This window comes from Crocuta crocuta, unplaced genomic scaffold (assembly GCF_008692635.1).
Source record: "Crocuta crocuta isolate KB4526 unplaced genomic scaffold, BGI_CrCroc_1.0 scaffold258, whole genome shotgun sequence".
NCBI lineage: Eukaryota > Metazoa > Chordata > Mammalia > Carnivora > Hyaenidae > Crocuta > Crocuta crocuta.
The window spans coordinates 4,251,032-4,273,667 of NW_027532842.1; the positions used below are offsets into that span (position 1 = coordinate 4,251,032).

Sequence of the window (22,636 nt, forward strand, 5' to 3'; positions counted from 1 at the left end):
TGGGATAATGCGAAGGACCTAAAATAGCCCAAACAATCCTAAAACAGAAGACTAAAGCTGGTAGCCTTACACAACCTTACTTCAAATCTTGCTGTAAAGCTAGTGACCTCATAATGGCATAAGGATGGTCAAAGAGACCGCCAGAACAGAACAGAGCCCAGGAATAGTTCCCACTTTCATAGTCATTTAAGTTTTTACAAAGGTGCCAAACAAATGGGGAAGAATCTTCTCAAAAAACAATGCTACAACAATTGTACATTCTTATGGGGTGAGGGGAGGAAAAGCTCAAACCTTACACCACGTGTACAAATGAAAATGAATTAAGTAGAGCCCAAACTAAAGCACACAACCAAAACTATACAGCTTTTAGAAAAAACACAGGAAAATATCTTCACAAACAGCAGGTTGGTAGATTTCTTCAGCCAGGCACAGAAAACAATGGTCATAAAAGGGAAAAATTAGTAAATTTCATCAAAAATAAAAATTTCTGCTCACTTTAAGTTGAAGAACCATAATCATATACATTAAAAATAAGCATTCGTATTTCTGTGCTTAACTTCATTTACAGTTATCAACATACACATGAACAACATCTGTTCCTAAAATGAGTTGAGCTGTTTGTTTTCAAAACATTTTGCTGAAGTTTAATACTAACACAGAGAAAAAGCACACAAACCGTTAAGGGCACAGCTCAGTGGGTACTCACATGGTTAACCCACATAACCAGACCCAGAACAAGAACAAGAAACAGAACATTACTAGAATCCTAAAAGTTCCCTGGTCTCCACTTTCTGTCACTCCCTGACCCCCTCTAAAGATCATCTCTATCCTGACATCTAATATCACTGACCACAGTTCAAAGGATTTTAATTCCTTAAAACTAACTAGAATATACAGAAGTGGAGATGTTGGAAGAACTGACAGTTAGTGTACAGATATCCTTCCTTTAGATTCAAGAGCATTAAAAACCTATCAATTACATGAAAGATAATTTCCAGCATGGTATACCTGTGGTGAAGAAGGAATGCCCTCCACCTCACCTCTAGTCTTCCCTCATGTAGGTAATTCTTACATGTCTCCCAAAACCCAGAACCTTCCTTGATTTTCTCAGTTAGAGGTAGATCATTTTCCCATTCTCCATACAGTTCTATCAATGTGCTTGGTACACCATTATTATAAGATGTCTGAGTCTTTCCTCATGAGGGTCTTTTCTGGTCAGCATGTAAATACTGACGGCCAGGGACCCTGATTGTTCGGTTTCTTTACTCTTACCTACTCTAGTTCCTGTCCACATGACATACCACAAATGGCTGAAAACCCAATGGTACAGAATCTATTAAATGAGGAAAATTATCTACATTAATATATCCAGGTCACTATACCCTATTATCTGTAGATAGATACAAGGGCTAAAAGCAATAAAAGATTATAATATATATTCTATAATATTTTGATTCTAGACAGAAAAGATAAATCTGGACCCATGGTGTTACAATGGTAAAAACTGAAGTAAAATCTGATGGAAGGAATACTCAGTTTAAATGTGTGAATAGTTATTTAGTAGTGCATTAACGTGAATATTTTCCTTTGGGATTAAAATGAGATTCTAATTTGCCATATGGAAAGCCAAGTTTCCAAAAGAAGACAGCACATATTTTCACATATTCAAATGAACAGATACAATGAAAATCGAATAACACAATCTCATTTTAAGTTCGTGTAAGTAATGACATTAATCTCATCTTATTAAAATAGAAATATTAATTTTAATGAACGTATAGAATCATACAAATTTACTTTTACTGCACCCAATGAAATAATAAGAATAACCGAACCCTTAATACGTAGCGACATTTATCAGAAAAATATATATATTTATATCAACAACTAAGACTGACTTATTCCCAAATAAATGAACTTATACAGACCTTTTTGCTAGAACTACATGCCACCTTTACTTCGCTTAGGAAACAAATATATTTTTCTACAATCAGTCAATATGAAAAATATTTACCAACTTTCAATTAATGTGTGTATGTGACAAATACAAGTTCAGAAACCACACAACTGACACTCATAAGTCAAATGATAAGGATGATTATAAAAAAAGCTTCACTTACTGCTATTTCTCTACATGCCGACATAGAGATCCCAGTTCCTTCTATCTGTTTTAAAGCATAGTCTTTATCATCTTTCCTGCAAAAACAAAGTTATTTTAATATATAGATAAAACTAATTTTATGTGCCATTTTTAGTAATATAAAATATAAATAAATATAAGCCACATATTTAATACATTGACCACCCTTCACATGTGTTAAATAGTATCATATAGGAAAAAGTTTTTAGATAATCTAGTTCAATCCCACTATTTGATGAGGAAAGTTAGATTCAAAGTAATAAAAAGACTTGTCCAAGGCTCCATGGTTTGGGGAAGACAAAGATTCAGAAATGGAGTTCCAGACTTTCAGTAATAGGTTCTTTATGCTCTAATATGTACACATTTCCCTTCTATACATGCATGTATGTGTGTGTACTGTACCCTCTACGCACGTACGTGCACACACACACACACCCACACACACACACACCCCTTGCTTTCTAAAACCCATTTAGATACTGGTGGGTCAAAAGACTTAAATGAATGCATCAGTAAAGTACAAAATGGATATAATTTCAAACATGTTATAGTCCTCATACCCCCAAATACCTTTGAAGAGATTGACTCAGTGTGTGTTTACTAAGCACTTATTATGCACTCAGAGCTGTCCTCGGTACTGGGGTGACAGCAGAGCTCCTGTACGGAGCTTCCTGCGTCTGCTGGCCTAGACAGATACAGAACTAACGTAGCGCCACACAATATGAGTGCTATGACCAGGCAAGGGCAAACCACAGAGCTTACTCAATGGTTACTCTGGTGGAGGACGTACGCAAAGACTTCTCAGAAGAAACGCCATTCAACTGAGGCCTAAATGGCAATTCTCACACTTTGTTGACTCAGGACCCCTTTAGTCTCTTGGATATTCAAGTTTTTGTTCATCATATCTATCTGTACTTACCTTATCCGATTTTAAAAATGGGGACTTTTAAAAACATAGAATACTGGGGCGCCTGAGCGGCTCACTCAAGTTAAGTGTTCGACTTCGGCTCAGGTCATGATCTCATGGTTCGTGGGTTCAAGCCCCACGTCGGGCTCCGTGCTGACAGCTCAGAGCCTGGAGCCTGCTTCTGATCCCATCTCTCCCCCTCTCTCTCTGCCCGTCTCCCACTTGTATTCTGCCCCTCTCTCTCAAAAATAAACATTTAAAGAAAACAGAATACAAAAGCATGTATCTTTTAGCCACCAGAGCAATGACATCACGTTATGACACCTTTGGGAAAAAAAACCCACTGTACACTTACGAGACAGAGTGAGAAAAGGAAATACCACTACCCTTTAACAATATGGGTTTAAACTGCACGGGTCCACTTCTATTTTTTTCAATAAATACAATACAGTACTATAAATGTATTTTCTCTTCTAGGTTTTAATGTCTTAATAACATTTTCTTTTTTCAAGCTTACTTTATTGTGAGAACACAATATATAACATATGTAACATATAAAATATGTGTTAATCTACTGTTTATGTTATCTGTATGGCTTAAGTAGTTAAGTTCTTAGGGAACTAACAGTTATATGTGGACTGTAAACTGTGATGACTGTGGTGGGCTGTCAGGCTCAACCCCCATGGTATTCAAGTGTCAACTGCAACACCAGAGCACTACTGTGAAAATAGTGTTGACCTTGCAGACCCTCTGAAAGGAGTCTGGAGGTAACCAGCGGTTCCCAGATCAGAGTTTGAGAACTGTGGGTGTGGGGGTATGTGTGTTTGTGTATGTGTGTGTGGTATGAGTTAGGAGGGAAACAATGTGAAGACACAGGAGGCGAGACAAAAGCACTGGAGGAGAACAGACACAGAAAGCAGTGGGGGTGAGACTAAGGACATTAATCAGGAGCCAAAACATAAAAGTCTTTTTACTCCAAGAATAACAGGAAGCACGCCATTAAAGATTTCTTTAATAAGAGAATATCAATTATGTTTTATTTGGAAAAAAAAAAAAGCTTTGGCTGCCTTTTGAATGCTCTGGGAGAGTAAGAACAGGGGGCAGAGAAGCCTTTGAAAAGTAAACTGCATACCGATTCAGGTGAGAGGGGATGGTGGCGGCTGCAGAATGGTGGCTGCGATAGAGAGATGGACCAGAGTGACGCGAGGTCGAACCAATAGCACTCGGGGATTGAGTACTGGTCAGAAGGGAGGAGGAGGCAGAGATCATGATTTCTGCCGAGGCAACAGGTTAACAGCAAAGTACTGACTGAAATAAGAAACAGCAGGAGGAAAGAACTGAGGGGAAGAAGACGGCCCTGTTTTGTGTAGGGTGGGTCTGCGGTACGTAGGAGATACTGAAGTGAGGACGGCAAGCAGAATAAACAAGTCTAAAGCTCAAGAGAAAGCTGAAGACACGGATTTACTATAATTAGAACACACACGGTAATCAAAGCCACAGGAGTAAAGTGACACCAAAGAGGAGGACTGACAAAAAAAAAAAAAAAGGACTTTCAAAAAGGGTAGAATAGTACCTAGTATCAAAAGCTGTAGAGAAGACTAGCAAGGTAAAGGAGTGACCACTGAACTTAGTAATGAGGAAGCCACCGGAGAGCAGACTGGGCAAAAACAGCTGAAGTGATGTAACGGCAGAGTGTATATTGCAGCAGGCTGAGGAATGAAGGGGGCATAAGCCAACTAAGATAATAACTGTAGGCTTCTGAGAGCGAGAAAGTACAGCAGTAGCTGGAGGAATACACAAGGTTAAAGAATTACTATTATTTCAAGATGAAAGAGGACTGGATAGGTTAAGTACTAACAGGAAGAATCCAGAGAAAAGGAGATGCTGATATAAGAGGAGGAGGTAAAAATTAAGAGAGCAAAGACTAAAATGCTGAGGAGATATTAGATAAGGCTAAAAGGAGAAATAATTTTAGGGAGAGGCCTCGTCTTGACGGCTTTGATTTCTTCCTGATGTCGGAAATTAGGTCATAAACTAAAAGTGAGAGGAGGGCACCTAGGTGGCTCAGCCAGTTAAGTGTCCTGACTCTGGGTTTCGGCTCAGATCATGATCTCACGGCTCCTGAGTTCAAGCCCTGTATCTGGCTCCATGCTCCGCAGAGACTAGCTGGGATTCTCTCTCCCCCTCCCCCAATCCCTCTCAAATAAATAAACTTAAAAAATAAAGGGGCAAAGGTGGTAGAGTTCAAGATCTGAGAGGATAAAAGGAAGTCTGGTTGAATAAAATCTATTCATTTAAGTTCATTTAATACCTTGTTATCTTAAATTATTATTAAAACCATACATAGCTTTATCTTCATGTTTACAATATATTCATACCAAATTCTTAACTGTGGGAAAAAAATCCAATTCCAACATTATTTTTCTGAAAAAGAGATTTGTTTTATGGCAATCAGCTTTATAATATACTTTCCAGTAAAGCACCATGGGCACTCATTATTTTAAAAATACATTAAGTGTACCTATACTTAATGGTCACTACGTTTGATTGATTTGTGAAAGAATTAAGCAAATAAGAAGTTAAAGAGGGGAATGCAAAAATAAAATGAAGTCAGGACTAAATTATATCTGTTAGACACTTTCGCATGCATGGTACCGATTTAACCAGATGGTTATAACCCAGGAGTGATTGTAAGGGATTGTTATAGATACTACTTGAGGATAGCCTCCTAGATTTGGGCACTCTACGGAGAAAGAGAGTGGTGGGAAAGAAAATAAATTAAACCCACAAGTTACCCATTCACCTCCTTAACAACAGCCCTGAATTGCTCTTACTTATAAATGGCCACACTGCGGGGAACCCGGGTGGCTCAGGTGGTTAAGTGTCCAACTTTGGCTCAGGTCATGATCTCACAGTTTGTGGGTTCGAGCCCCGTGTCGGGCTCTGTGCTGACAGCTAGCTCAGAGCCTGGAGCCTCTTTCAGATTCTGTGTCTCCCTCTCTCTGACCCTCCCCTGCTCATGCCGTCTCTCTCTCTCTCTCAGAAATAAATAAAATATTTAAAAAAATTTTTAAATAAATAAATGCCACGTTGTTTTATGAAAATATCTTCTCAATGAACTGAAAAATTCTAATCTGCAAACAGTTCTCTCCCCCATCCCAAGTAATTATGCGTGTTACATTTTATAAAGGTAAATGATGAGAAAGGTGAAATGGGAGAATAGAAAAAACTTAATGTTTGATAATCAAAACGGCAACCTCCTCTTGAAAATCACTGAATATAATTACCATCACAATATAATAGTGCTTTGTGGTTTACAGAGCATATTTATTTATATATCCATCCACACAGTCACTTTTTAGTAAAAAAGCACATTGGAGAGGAGAAGGATTTGTTCCCTAGTTTCAGTCATGATCTGGTTAAAGTAGTCAGATGGCATAAATAACGCAATATAGTGTTTTAAGTGCTATAAATAGAGGGGTGACCAACCATAACTTAACGGGTTGAAGCAATATGAAAGAAAGCTTCAGAAAGAGGCTACCTAAGCAGAGATTCTGAAGACTTCAGAAGTTTGTGAGGAAAGGAGGGAGGGGCTGGGGAGAGATACCAGTAGTTAGAGCAGACGTTCCAGAAAGTGGGAACAATATGTACGAAAATACAGAAGCATGGGGAAGGCGTGACATGCTCAGAGCATAGCAGAGAATAGCAGCAGCAGTTTAACAGCATGAAACATGCTGACAGTTCTGAGGATGGACATGATCTTAGAAACAGGCAGAGGTAAGATGGGAGGGATCAGCTGTGTCCTCTGTGTCCAAAGAGGGATACAGAGGATACGTGCTTCATGTCAGGGGGCGGGGGTAAAAAACAAGAGTATGACAAGAAAATATTACATTAAAAAAAATAATAAAGCTGAGGGAAAGTGTGTTACATGAGGAGACCAAAAAGAAGAGAAGAAAACCATGATGAACACTGGCCTTTAATAGACAGGAGGAGTAGTAAGCCAGTAATGTAAAATGGCTGTAAAGGTGTGGTTAAAAAAATGAGCAGTGTTTTGGTAAAATAGAGTAGTGAATACACATATGAAATTTCACTTCCTTTCTAAAACCCTACTAAAACTATGGTAAAAAAAATGTTTTTAAATATAAATTCACATGGATGAAAAATGGAGAGAAGGCAGCATAAAACTTTGGAAACTAGAAAGTAAGTGGACAAACACTAACTGATTAAGAAGATCCAAGAGAAAATTAGATCAGAAGTTGATGGTGAAGAAACCTGAGAACCAATTAGAAGCATCCAGCAAAACCCTCCAAGAGCAGAGAGCTGACAGTACAGATACCTCTGGAAGCAGAACGGGTTGAATGGAAGATAAAGTTGAAGAGATATTTCTAGAAGATAGAAATGTGAAAGAAAAACAGAAAAATTGGGCAACCAGTCCATGAAATCCAATATACAAATAATTAGCAGTTAAGAAAGAAAGAACAGAGAAAAGAAAGAAAATTATTATAAAGTAATTCAAGGCAACTTCCCAAACTGATGACAGGATTTATGAAACTGCAAGGGTCCAACGAGCTCCCACCACAAATAGCTGAAAACGGACCCATATCAAGACCTGGTATTTAAACCTTTCAGAGAAGTGGAGATGAGCAGATTTTACAAGCTTCCGGTAGAGACAGGTAATGGGCCATTTAGAAAGGATCAATATTAGCCATGAGAAAGAAGAAAACCCTGCCATTTGTGACAACAGGGATGAACCTGAGGACATTAAACTAAATGAGATAACTCAGAGAAAGACAAATACTGCATCACATCACTTACACATGGAATCCCTGAACGCATAAAAACAGAAAGTAGAATGGCAGTTAAATGGGGCTAGGGGCACCTGGGAGATGGTTAATGCACAGGATAGTGATTATAGATAACAATACTATATTATAAACTTCAAAGTTGCTAAGAGACTGTATCTTAATTGTTCCCACCGGGCGGGGGGGGGAGCGGTGCGGGGGGGATAATTATGTGACGTGGTAGAAGGTTAGCTACACTACAGTGGTAGTCATATTGCAATATATAAATTCATCAGTCAGCAGGTTGTACACCTTAAACTTACAAAATGTCATATGTGAATTCTATCTCAATAAAAATAAATTTTAAAAAAGAATCCAGAATCAAGATACCTGTGAACTTCTCAACAGCAGTTTTAGAAGCCAGAAACTGATCTAACTGAACTACATAAAATCATGAGGGATTGATTACAGTGTCAATAGAAGCTGTTTGGGGTGTAAGAGTCTGTTCTGCAGAATTACACGGACAGCTGCAATGACAGAAGAACATTACAGAGTAGTCAGCCGGATCAAGGAGCTTGAGCCAGAATATAAATCAGAGCACTACTTCCTTCATGGACAAAGTCATGCTCTGAGGAAAAGAAAAAGCAGCAGCTGAACTAATCACTGTGGTTATGTAGTAAAAATTGTGAATTACATAAAGTCTAATGTGTTAAACTGAAGATGTAATTATCTTTATTATACAATAATTTGTAAGTGGCTTGTAAGCAACTGTCACTGTATGCTACAGTCTGGTGGCTACTGCAGGGAAAGGTCTGGAAGGTGCTAGACTACAGCATGGAATCTTAGTGAGTATGCAAGACAATGAGGGGGCCTGGCCGAGTGCTAGAGGTGTGACTCCAACCACCTAACTCACTTAAATATTTAAGGATCTAAATAGGTTCAATTTGGGAAAGAATGCTCTTAAATACATATCACTGGGACTTAGCCGTATTTTAAATCATTTTTAATAAAATCTATTTAAAAAGATTAAAGGTCCTAATAACTACTGTTCCTATTGCAATTTGTATTTTCAAATATTGCTTCGAACTACTTTTTACCTTTGGATACCATGACTAAAGTTCACGTATTATTATCATTTGAAATTCTTCTCGATTTTGTCTTTTGTGAATTTAGGTCCCAAAATCAAAATACTAAAATGGATGTCTTTTACACTTAAAGTATCTTTGGATTTCTTATTTTGAAAACTCTGTTCTCTTCAAATTGATGTATTTGACAAATGAAAAGAGAAGTTCAGCCATTATACATTAAATGTGGATAAAATATATTACTGTGTACTTTGAGTTGAGAAGAGGCAGACTCATGTTCTTACAGAAAAACTGGTACAATGACTGTCTCAATATGACTTTTGTTTCTAGGTTTCAATATCCTTGTCAATTAAGAACAAGCATAACACACTTGATGGTAGAAATCCAAGGAGACTTGCAGGTTCATTAAAGTCCTCACTGTTCACAATACGTTCTAACTCCTTGGGTAATCACTGACTGAACCCTTATATCCTTGTGTATTGTATATACAATAGAGGAGCTGTTTTCTCCCATTCTAATAATTCTGGTTAACATACTTTTCCAGGGCTGTTCAACCTTATCTTCCCTTGCTAGATACTTAACCAGCACTATATGCTCTCAGAGAAAGTGACTGGCTATTTTTGAAGCATCATTAGGGAAAGACTGCACTTGAACCCCCACGGAAGTGACCTTGCCATAGTCTGTAGACAACTACAGCAGAACTGTAGAACCCCTTGGATGTGCAGCTCTCAATTACCATGACGTAACACATCTTCAAGTTACTGGAAGACCGTCCCAGCCAGAGACCTCAAATTGAGGATTCCTAAGAATCCTCCAGAAGATGATCCTAGAGAATGAGACAGCTTCCACCCAGGACCCATGGGACAAGATCTAAATGGCCAGATCCGAAGACTGTCAGGCGTACCTCCCCTGCCCCAAGCTCTTTTCTGTCCTCTATGCTGCTTTAAATTTCTGAATTATTAATAGACACCTGTTATGTCTAATAACAATATCCATAATATTGCTCTTTGTATCCCTAGTCACGCCTTGTAGGAATCCAATACCTGGCTCCAACTGTGAAATCGCTCATGATTTCACTAAAATATGCGAACACACTAATTACTGAGACTTTGGGTTCGACTCTGCTCACTCTAGTTCCTGGGCAATCACACTTAACTACTAAGCAAACTCAAAATAGGAGACAGGACAGGGAGCCCCTGTGATGTCAAACCGAGCAAAGTTTCTATCTACACCAAAACCACACTTGGGACTTGGCTCTTGGCTTAGAAACAGATTACAAAATCTGTTCATCTTCTCAGCATGTGCCGACACTGCAGTGCTCCAATGACTCGAGTCTTACATGTGCATAGCCATTTTTGCTTTGGCTGATTCAGTGATTAGCCTTCCAACAACAAAAAGTATACATAAAGAACTCACTGCAGTCCACCAACTGAGGTTCTCTGAATAGCCTCCTTGATCAATGGAATTCTGGCAACAGTGATCTGGATTTCCCAGAACAATGTCCTGACTGGCTGAATTTGGCCAAAATGAGGGGCTGAGAAAGTGAAAATAAACTCCACTGATAATCAGTTTGTGATATACCTAACAGATTAGAGGCAATGCCAGTACAAAGGCACACAGGAAATACAGTTTTGCCTAAGGCAACACCACAGCTGCAGAATGACTAAAATCACCCTTTTCTGAGTAGCTGTTTTCTTACTAGTGAGTTCCAGCTTTGCTTCAACTCCTATTCTTGAAGAGAGCGGAGATATTCAATTACCAAGCAGACCCCATTTCATGAGAGTATCCATTCCAGAGCTGATCTACTCCCCCAGGCTTTCCTTAAGACCGCGCAGCCCCAGCCCAAACCCTCTGAAGCCCTTGCTCACCGACCCCCCCACCCTTGCCCTGGGACCTCACAGTCCCAGGTGCGTGCTGTCCCTTGCTACATCAGGCTAATAACCTGACCACCGGTGCGTTCCTGATGGCCTTATGCCCACTGATCCTACATGAAGCTATAACGCATTAAAGCAAACTGAAGCAACACTTCCTTTCATTTAAATAGGGTACACTGGGGCGCCTGGGTGGCTTAGTCGGTTAAGCGTCCGACTTTCCGACTTTCGCTTAGGTCATGATCTCGCGGTTCGTGGGTTCGAGCCCCGCGTCGGGCTCTGTGCTGACTGCCAGCTCAGAGCCTGGAGCCTGTTTCAGTCTGTGACTCCCTCTCTCTCTGACCCTCCCCTGCTCACGCTGTTTCTCTCTCCTAGAAATAAAAAAAAAAAAACAAAAACATTAAATAGGGTACACTCTGAGAGCACGTTCTAGTTAGCCACACTGTGGTTTGCTTAAAATCCCTTGTCCTATTAACACACTCAACTCTTTTGATCATTCTGACCAGTGAAATCTACAAATTAACTTTTTTGTCAACAACCCAAGTTTATTTTAAAAGTTACTAAAAGTACTACTTCTAGATTTGAGGGGATTTCTTGGCACTTTGGGGGTGGTTCCTGTGCTTGGCACTGGTAGAGTCCCCAAGATACAGCAGTGAAAAAGACCCACCTATCAGGAGTTACTGTCAAGTTTTTGGCAGCTCCAGATGTCAAGCTCCATGAAATTATAAAGCTTCTTGCAAACCTAGCAACGAGTATCTCTCATCTACATTATGTCAAGGAATTCAAGCCAAATTTGTTAGTTCTCACACTTTAAACTCATCTTTACCTTGTTTGGAGAAACAGCTATGCAGAATTTAACAAACTGCTACCCTTGGAAGTCAGAATGCAACTCTTGGTCCCTTCCCATCTGTTCAGTTATAAGATCATAGTAACATGATCAAGTATCACTAAATGTGGGGAGTTTCCATCAAAGCAAACTACTTATCAATCTTTTTAAGTCACGGGGCACCTGGGTGGCTTAGTTGGTTAAATGTCCGACTTTGGCTCAGGTCATGATCTCATGGTTTGTGGGTTCAAGCCCTATGTCGGCCTCTGTGCTGACAGCTCAGAGCCTGGAGCCTGCTTCAGATTCTGTATCTCCCCTCTCTCTCTCAAAAATAAATAAAACATTAAAATTTTAAAAAGAAAGAAAGAAATCAACTTCCCAAAGTGCCATTTTTCTGAACATAACTATAAAGAATAAAATTATAGTCATTGCACCTTGACTTCAAGAACCATATCTTAATATTAGCTGTCTATAATCATTTTTCTTCTCCTTAATATTTATGGCCCAATATATACGCAACACACGGAAATTAATACATAGCATGTATTTCACATATCCACTAATTTATTTCTATTTGGCTCCAAATATTTTTTTCTTAAAAGTACTACCAGGGCGCCTGGTTGGCTCAATCAGTTGAGCATCCGGCTCGGCTCAGGTCATGATCTCACAGTACATGGGTTTGAGCCCCACGTCAAGCTCTGTGCTGACAGCTCAGAGCCTGGAGCCTGTCTTCAGATTCTGTGTCTCCCTCTCTCTCTCACCCTCCCCTGCTCACACTGTCTCTCTCTCTCTGTCTCTCAAAAATAAATAAAAACATTAAAAAAAATTTTTTTAAGTATTATTACATTAGGCATGTGAATATACCCAAATGTTTCTTAAATTCACATTATACTCCAAGTATTATTTTAATTATTCAAGGTTGATGATTTATTAAGACACCCTAAAAAATGTCTTCTCCCTTAATGTACATTCTACCCTGTTGACAATCCTCTGTGCTTGAAAAGAATATTATGAATGCTCATTGTTGAACAAATGGACTGGATGGGATCTGAAGTCATTACAGGTCTGTCTCTCACATGCAGAGGCTTTATTCTGTCATTAGCAACACAGTGTGAAACCTTAATTTATAAATAAAAGTCTGGCCACAAAAGTTTTCCTACTTAAAGAAATTAATAGACTTCTACCTTCTCACTCTTGCATTCTATTTTTGTTTCTAGCATCTTTAAAGGCTAACATTTAACATTACTTAAAGGTTCTCATGTAAGCTAGGAATGGTAACCCTCATGTATTATTACTAAGAGTATAACCTGGTACATTTGAGAAAGCAATCTGGAGTAGTGATATCAAGTATGGACACATCCTACAAGAGCAATTCCATTCCTGATTATACACCATAGGGAAGCCTTCACATAGCTCTGAAGGGTGACACGGAAGCACCAGGGGTATAGTATGTGTGCACCCTTGGAACTAGAGAAGTAACACGTGGTGTGTGCACGTGGTGTGTGCACATACAGTATTGAGACTATCTGGTCAGAAGCAATGAACTTGGTCTATATACAGTTAAACAGAAGCAGAACATTTTTAAAAGGAATGAGACTAAACCATACACCAACAATTTTTTCATAGATACGAGTATGATAAAGACATTTAGATTAAAATAGGGGCTGAAAAGATATATACTGAATAAATAAGAATGGTAGAGCACTTAGGTGGCTTAGTCAGGTGAGTGTCTGACTCTTGATTTCGGCTCTGGTGATGATCCCAGAGTTGTGGGATCGAGCCTGGTGCCACGCTGGGCATGGGGCCTGCTTAAGATTCTCTCTCCTCCCTCTACCCCTCCCCTGCTTACAGCTCGCTCCCGCACGCTCTCTCTCTCTCAAATGAATGAATGAATGAATGCACGAACAAATGAATGAATGAATAAAAGAACAGGGGTTGATTATAGCGGGAGAAGAGAACGGGACAGAGATGGGAGAATGAAAAATAAAATACAGGACTTTGCACAGATTGACAATAATAGTATACCATGTACTTAGCAGTATTTTTATTTTTTTTTAAAAGCAGTATTTTTAATTCAATTCTATGTACAAAAAACAAGAAACAACCAGTTAATGAAACTATCCCTACTCAAGTACAAAAATAGGATTTCCTAAAATTCTGGGGAAAATATTATAGTGGGAGAAGAATAAAATTTGGCATATGCCAAAGATAAATAAACCTTAAGAAAATTTCAAGAGAATTGCATAGATATTTGACAGTGTTAAGCACAGTAAAATTAACAAGGTCTGACTAGACTAAACTTACAAAAAGATCACACATTAGCACACACAGAAATATCAACAACGGAGACAAGAAGGGTAATTAGGAAGCTACTGTCAATAATCTAAAATAAACTGAATAAAAATTGCCATTTTTAATACCTAAATAAACAGGAGTGGAATTAAGGAGTGATAAACTTACCTTGCCTAAGAACAGCCCCAATTACAGTGCTTCAAACGAGTTAAAAACTGGCAAGAAGAAACCCATCTCTTCTTCCCCGTTTCCTTCCACTCACTGCTCCAACACCAATTACACATAATTGGTGTAGAACTGGACAGGGTCTCATTGTAATAAGGTGAGTATGTAACATCTTACAGAAAACAGAGAGCCACACAGAATGATAAAATATGCAGTATATTTCAGAGTGGGAGGGGGGGTAAAAGAGGGCCAGTCTCTCCTTGAAAGGCAGGGCCATGCAGATTGGAGAAGCTGAAGTCTTGCAGCAATATTAACATTAAGCTTTACATTTGACACTTTCATACCACTCTGTAAAAAGTTACTCTATTAGTAGATTTATAAGGCCTGTGTTCTCCTAGTTCTTAAAGCAAACTCATTATTATCTGAAAGGAAGAAGCAAAGTTATTTCCTATGGGTGGGAACTATATACCTTTGCCTCCAACTTTCCAAAATACCAGAAAGCCCATTTCTCCACAAGTGAATATTCAACAAATGTGACTTCTTGGCAGGCAGACAAGGAATGGGATTCCTAGAAAAATATTACAATATGTACCAAGCACTCTCCACAGCCAAGTACTATATTAAGCACTTAAGATAAATACATGCTAAAGTTCATGCCATATGCTCTGAAACTGTTCACATAAAATATGTAATTTACATGTATGTGGTTACATACAGCCAGTATGGCCACATGCTTTCTCTACAGAAATATTTTTGTATACATACATAAGCACATTTAAATATACATATGCAAATATGTGCACATAAATACATATACACACATATGTACACTTACATATCTCCATATATATAGTAGAGACATACACAAACACAGCTAAATATAGCTAAATATATGTGTGTAAGTATGTACACCTGTATGTACACACACACACACACACACGAAGAAAATAATTTCTAGTATAATTAAGTTACTGTCCACAGTACTATTTTAACTCAGTCATGAAAAAAGTACCAGTTTATATGTAGATGATATAATTATGACACAGACTGTCCTTTATGTGCAAGCGTTGTTTAATAATGGCATCACAACAATACATTATTGTTATCTCATTTTACATAAAAGGAAACAGAGAATCCGTAGTTACAGTCCAGGAGAGCAGCAAACCGGGACCTCAAACCCAGGCAGTTTGGGTGCAGAAAGCATCTCCAACCATATGGTACATTGGCTCTGTTCAGGAAGTGTGACTACCAACTCGATTACAAATTGCTTCCGGTAAAATACTCTGAGGCATGTTCACCACAGCAATAAATGGGTCATGTGTAAATGAATACACCTCCTCTACCTACATGAGCTAATAAACAGACTATTTTTGCTTATCATTAACACATAGAGATTCAAATGCCCTCCTAACAACTTATCTGGCAATGCATAGATAACAAGCTATCAGAAACTTTTCATTTAAAGCTGCTATTATCAGGGCACCTGGGTGGCTCAGTCAGTTAAGCATCCAACTCCTGGTTTCAGTTCAGGTCATGATCTCCTGGTTTGTGAGTTCGAGCCCCACATCGGGCTCCATGCTGACAGCATAGAGCCTGCTTGGGATTCTCTCTCTTCCTCTCTCTCTGCCCCTCCCACTCACTCACTCTGTGTCTCTCAAAAATAAATAAATAAACCTAAAAAAAATGAAAGCTGCTATTATTATATTCTATGAACAAAAAAGAGGACCAAGACACCTTAAAACAAAAGACTACCTGAAATATCAAGTTTTATTTGTAGCATTCACAGACCTATGACCTTTTAATTACATAAAACTAAAAAATAGAAAAAGGTAAAAAAAAATTTAAATTGTGTATAAAAGCTATGATTTAACAAATTATATACTTTGAGTGACTTGAAGCCAAGAGAAGGTACAAAAGACTTTACAGAAGTGGAGGAAACATCTTATGATTATCAGAACTAGACTAATCCCAAAACGTAAAGGTAGTGGGTAAAACCAACTTCCAAACAGTTCCCAAAAATGGGAGGTACAAATTTAGATTCCAGCAAACTCTTAACATCTCCTACATGTTAGAATAGCTTTGCTACCACTACTAAATCCATGTTTTATACCTTAGAGAGTTAAATAGTTCTAAATGATACTGGTCATGCAATAATAGGTCATATCATCTTGTGAAATAATCTGCATCATGTAACATGTATCAGCTGATACAACTTTTGTAATTAAACGCCTGTAAAATTGTTCTTGAATAAACACCTGGAGAAAAGATGGGTTGTGAGAAGACAGTTCCAGGATTAAAATGAAAAGGGAACGCATTTTTCTGGCTGCATAACAGGTCTAGCAGGGGCTTCTGCAATGACCAATTCCCTCACACTACACATCACCGCACTTGCAAGACGAGCCGGGTGACTTCATGGATAACTTCTTCATTCCTACTATTAGAAAGTACCTCAAGATGAAAACATATACCCATGCTTTATACATCTGACATCAAAGAATAAGAGTACCTGCATGAAGGCCAACTCTATAATTATACATCTATTTTGAGTTTGAAGCAGTGATCTAGATATGAAACGACCTATAAAGAACTATGAACACATAAGCTACTTCATCCTAGTAACCCAATTTCCCAAACATATCAGCAATGGCTTCAGAGTTAACTTGGATTTAATGTTTGCTTTCTTTCTTTAAGATGGATTAAAAGCAAAGTTATTTAAACTGATGACCTTACAAAACTTTGGAAATGGTCTTTGGCTTGTATTTCCACATTATATTTCTCAGAACAGACCGATAATGAAAGGTGTATGTAGAAGTCTAAGTTATTTTCCAAAATAAAATGTGAGATAAGGAAAGAAGTTAAATAAATTAAAGAATATCTGGCGAGTAAGAAGTTAAAGTGACGGACATCTAAGACCAATTAGCAATCTGATGACTGCAGGGGCGCCTGTGGGGGCTCAGCTGTCTGGGTGTCCAACTTGGGCTCAGGTCATGATCTCGCGGTTCGTGAGTTCAAGCCCCGCCTTGGGCTCTGTGCCTGTAGCCTGCTTCGGATTCTGTGTATTCCTCTCTGCCCCTCTCCCACTCGTACTCTCTCTCTCTCTTTCTCTCAAAAATAAACATTAAAAATTTAAAAAAAAATTTATACCTGCAAAATCTCTGAGCTCTCTCCCCTCTCCAGCAAAGCCTGGACCACTCAAGAAAGCAGGTGAAGCAAAAGGAGATCAAGTCCCCAGAGACCTGCCTTCCTGCTCGGAAATTCTAAACTACCGTCTAGCCCGTCTCACCCTCAGCAGTGGTGCTCAGACCTTCACAACTTGCCAAGCTCTGGGGTTTACCACTTAATCACAATCAGGAAATTATTTTACTTTTCCTCTTCAGGTCACCTATCTAGTCAGTTATCAAATCCCTGCTCTCCAACCTTATTGCCATCCCCTGTTCACAGCACTCCCCTTCTGAATTACAGAAGCATAGATCTAATTGGCTCTCTACCCCATAGTATAATGTGAGCCATGGTCCTATTTCACATGGCCTTATTATTTGGAGGCACATTCCCTCCATATCCACTTCGTCCAGAATTTTTACTCATGAAAGGAGGTTGTATTTTGGCAAATGTTTTTTCTGTATCTATTAAAATGATATGATTTTTATTTTTCATTCCACTAATGTGATGTATCACATTTATTACCTTGTGTATGTTGAAAGAGCCTTGTATCCCAGGGATAAATCTTGATTAGAGCATATGATCCTTTGAATGTGGTACTAAAATCAGCTAGCTAATATTTTGTTAAGAGTTTTTGCATTTATATTGGGGAAGGATACTGGCCTTGCAAAATGAATTTAAGAGTGTTCCCTCTTCTTCAGTTTTTGGGAAGAGTTTGAGAAGGAAGGATCGCTCCTTAAATGTTTAGAATTCACCAGGAAACTATCTGGTACTAGGCTTTTCTTTGTTGGGATTCAACCTCCTTACTTTGTTACTATGAACAGATTTTCTATTTTTTCATGATTCAGTCTTAGTAGGCTGTATATTTCTAGGAATTTATCCATTTCTTCTAGGTAACTTGTTAGCATATTCACAGTAATGATTACGATCCTTTGTATTTCTTTGGCTTTAGTTGTAATGTCTCCTCTTTCATTTCTGATGTTATTTATTTGAATCTTTTTTTTTTTTTAGTCTAGCTAAAAGTCTGTCTGTTTTGTTTATCTTTCAAAAAAGCCAGCTTTTAATTTCACTAATACTTTCTACTGTCTTTTGGTCTCCATTTCTTTCTGCATCAATCTTTGGTATTTCCTTCTTTCTACTAACTTTGGGTTTAGTCTGTTCCTTTAAAGTGAGGTTATTTCAGATCTTTCCGGTTTCTTTATACAGGAATTTGTCACTATAAAATTTCCTCTGCTTCTGCTGCATCCCATAAGTTTTAGTATGCTGTGATTCCATTTTTGTTTGTTTCAACATATTTCTTCATTTCCCTTTTGATGTCTCCTTTGATCCACTGGTTGTTCAGGAGTAAGTTTAATTTCCAGATATTTGTGAATTTTCCAAGTTTCCTTCCTGTTACCGATTTCTAATTTCATACCCATTGTGGTCTGAAAAGATAATGAGTATGATTTCAACCTTATTAAATTTGTTAAAACTTGTTTTGTGACCTAACATATGGTTTATCCAGGCAAATGATACACATATGCTTGAGAAGAATGTATATTCTGCTGTTGTTAGATGTAATGTTACATCTATATTACATATACATAAATACATAATATATTAATATATTATATATTTGTTCAAATCCAATGTTTCCTAATTGATTTTTGCCTGGATGGTCTATTCATTATTGAAAGTGGAGTACTGAAGTTCTCTACTATATTATATTGCCTATTTTACCTTCATATCTGTTAGCATATGCTTAATATATTTGGGTGCTCCAATGTTGGGGTCATATATATTTATAACTGTTATATCCCCGTGAAGATATAATCCCTTTATCATCATATAATGGCCTTCTTTACCTTGTGCTACAGCTTTTGAGTTAAAATCTATTTTGTCTGATGAAAGTACAGCTATCCCTACTCTCTTTCGGTTTCCACTTGCATGGAGTATCTTTTTCAGACCCTTCACTTTAAGCCCATGTGTATCCTTGAAGCTGAGTGAGTCTCTTGGAGGCAAAATATATTTGGGTCTTGTTTTCTCTTCCATACAGTCATTCTATACTTTTTGATTGGAGAATTTAATCCATATTAAAAAAAAATTTTAATGTTTATTTATTTTTGAGACAGAGAGAAAAAGGCAGAATGCAAGCAGGGGAGGGGAAGAGAGAGAGAGGGGGACAGAGAATCTAAGGCAGGCTCCAGGCTCTGAGCTGTCAGCCCAGAGCCTGACATGGAGCTTGCACTCACGAGCCATGAGATCATGGCCTGAGCCAAAGTCAGATGCTTAACCGACTGAGCCACCCAGGCGCGCCTTAATCCATATATTTGAATGTATATTTGTGGAATAGAAGAAAGGGCAAAGAGAAGGGGTGGAGCAGAAGAATGCAGAGAAAGAGAACAGAAAGAAATGGTAAAGAAAAAGAAGTGATATTTAACAGGGTATGCTACTAAGAATTAAGTTGAAAAACTACGTATGGCTCACAACTACTGTTACTCCACTTCTATTAGGTACCCAAATTCAGTCCAATTCAGTCTAATTCAGAGAGACAGAAAGTAGAATGGTGGTTGCCAGGGGCTGGAGGAGGGGCATGGGGAGTTGCTGTTTAGTAGGTACAGAGTATTAGTTTTGCAGGATGAAAAGAGTTCTGTGGATGAATGGTGATGGTGGTAGGACAAGAGAATGTACTTAATACTACTGAACTGTTTACTTAAAAATGGTAATTTTAAAAAATTTTAAGTCTGCTTTCTAGCCAAGAGATAATAGTGGCTTGGTCTAGATTAAGAGCAGAGAAGATGCAACTGATTGGATAGTGAGAGGTGGACCGACTGGAACTGTATTTTGAACATAAGGATCAACAGGTCTTAGTTACTGATTGGAGGCTGAAAGAGAAATATATCCAAGATAATTTCCAAATTACTAACATAAGTAATTAGGTGGATAATGTTGCCAACTGTAAAGGAGAACACAAAGAAACAATTCAAATTTAAACATGTTTAGTTTGAGAAACTTTTCATACATCCAAATGGAAGTGAGTCGATGAATGTATAAACGGGTCTTGAGCTCAGAACAGATGTCTGGCCTGGAGATGCAAATCAGACAGTCCTCAGTACTTAAATGATATTTGAAGCCTGCAAGTCGATGATATTACACAGGAAGAGAGAGTAAGGGGGGAAAAGGCCTGAAATCCAGGCTTTGAAGGATCTAGTTATGAGGAACTTTTACATTTGGAGAAAAGACAAGAAATTCCCACAGACGAATGAGAAAGAGAAGCCATATATACAAAATAAAAACAAGTATAATAAATCAAAAGCTTAGAGAAGAAAATATTATAGAAAAGGAAACCTGTTAAAATACACAACAATGATAATAATAATAGAAGGCATTCGCTAAATAACTACAACGTTCCCAAGACTGTTATAAGCATTGTAAAGGTACTGATTTGTTCATTTCTCACAACACTCTATGAAAAAAAACTTCTTTATCCCCTTTTTTACAGCTAAACACATTAAGGCTTAGAGAAAGCAAGTAACTTGTTCAGAGTTATACATCTAGGAAACTATTCAGAACCCAGAACTGAATTCTTAACCCTTATGTGATGCTCGCTCTGTAAGTATCCACTAGGCTTAGCAACAGAGAGAATGGTGACGTTAGCCAAGTAGAATTAAACGGAATGGTAGAGGGAGAAGCCAGACTGGAGTGCACTGAAGAGTAAATGGAAAGTGATGATAGGAATAAACAACTCTTAAGAAATATGCCTCTAAGGAAGGTGAAAGATAGGGTGGTCATGGAAGGGGATTCAGTGTATAGGAAGTTTCACGGTTGCTGAACTTGTTACTAAAGGCAGGATAGCATACTCAAGTATCCAGAGAGATCAGGCAGGTAATTTACACAATAATGACAACCAATGCTTATATACATTTACAATGCGCCAGGTATTCTTCTAAGTACTTCTTATATATTAACACGTATGATGCCAAGAACAGCTATTTAGCCCCATTTCACAGATAAGAAAACTAATATACCAAAAGGTCTGCTAGTTGGCCAACATCAAATAGCTGGGCAGGATTCAAATCTCAGCAACCTTGTTCCTGAGCAAGTACCTTCTATCAGAGAAAGAGCCAAAAAAGTGCATGTGATATGAGAGCTTTGGTGAACTGAAGAGCATATGCACCCTTAAAGAGGGGATCTCTGACTCCAATGATGGCCAAACACTGTCCAATAGAGAAGCCTGTGGGATGGAAATGTCTTATGCTCTGTCCAAGGTAATAGCCATCAGCCTTGTGTAAGTACTGGCCATTTGAAATAAAGGTGGTATGACCGAGAGGGAGCTCTGAATTTTATTTCATTATAATTAAATTTTAAAACACACATGTGGCTAGTGGCTATTATAATGGGTAATACAACTCCAGAAAATTGTTTATGAATACTCTAATTTTAAGGATAAGACAGAAATAAATATTTTAATGTAAAATCTTCAAATTTTAAAATGTTGGTTCCCTTAAAAAAAAAACTACTTATCACACAATCCAAATGTACATTAAGAGACCACCTATATAATTTTCACAAGTTATAGTAGAATTTTCAGTAATAGAATAAGGTATAACTACGTTTCACCATGTGTATCTCAAAAACAATGTTTATAACAAAGCTGCAAAATGAAAAGTACCATTCAATACCATTTATATGAAGTTTAAACATATGCACAGCATTACTGAAATATACATATGGTATTTACACACACACACACACACACACACACACACATATAGTATAGAAGTATAAAGATATTCAGGGGAAGGGCGCCTGGGTGGCTCAGTTAAGCATCTGACTTCGGCTCAGGTCATGATCTCGTGGTTAGTGAGTTTAAGCCCCATGTCGGGCTCTGTGCTGACAGCTCAGAGCCTGGAGCCTGCTTGGGATTCTGTGTCTCCCTCTCTCTCTCCCTCCCCGACCTGTGCTCACACACACTCTCTCTCTCTCTCTCTCTCTCAAAAATAAATAAATAAACAACAAAAAAAGGCATTCATAGAAATTATAACACCAGTATATGTTGGTTACCACTAGGATGAGAGATGAAAAAATTTGATCAGAGTGTATTTGTTTCTTACTGCTGCTGTAACAAACTACCATAAACTTGGCTTAAAAAAACACAAGTTTATATAGGTTAAAAGTCCAACATGGGTCTTGGTGAGCTAAAATCAAGGTGCCAGTAGCACTGTATTATTTTCTGGAAGCTCTAAAGGAGAATCCGTTTCTTTTCTAGTTTATAGAGGCAACCACATTTCTTTGCTCATAAACCTTTTCCATCTTCAAAACAAGAAATGCAGGTGAAGTCCTTCTCATACCACATCACTCTGGTCTTGCTTCTGTTGCCATGCCTCTTAACATTTGCACCTCCGTCTTCTACTTTTAAGTAACGTTGTGA

The 22,636-nt window shown here is 38.1% G+C and overlaps 1 protein-coding gene across 6 annotated transcripts in view; it reads right to left on the bottom strand.

Moving 5' to 3' along the window:
- Positions 1 to 14,572, bottom strand: part of CDK8 (cyclin dependent kinase 8) — an 80,047-nt gene extending 65,475 nt beyond the window's left edge. For 4 of the 6 annotated variants that reach the window (XR_013330569.1, XM_077745405.1, XM_077745404.1 and 1 more), the window contains exon 1: positions 2,121 to 2,196. Coding sequence is in view for 5 of the 6 variants with exons in the window: in XM_077745405.1 (XP_077601531.1) it covers positions 2,121 to 2,144 (24 nt within the window). In the remaining variant the exon portion in view is untranslated. Of the gene's footprint in view, positions 1 to 2,120; positions 2,197 to 14,536 lie in introns of those variants that run through there. The other 2 variants (XM_077745403.1, XM_077745406.1) reach the window with 2 other exon arrangements.
- Positions 14,573 to 22,636: the final 8,064 nt, after the last annotated feature.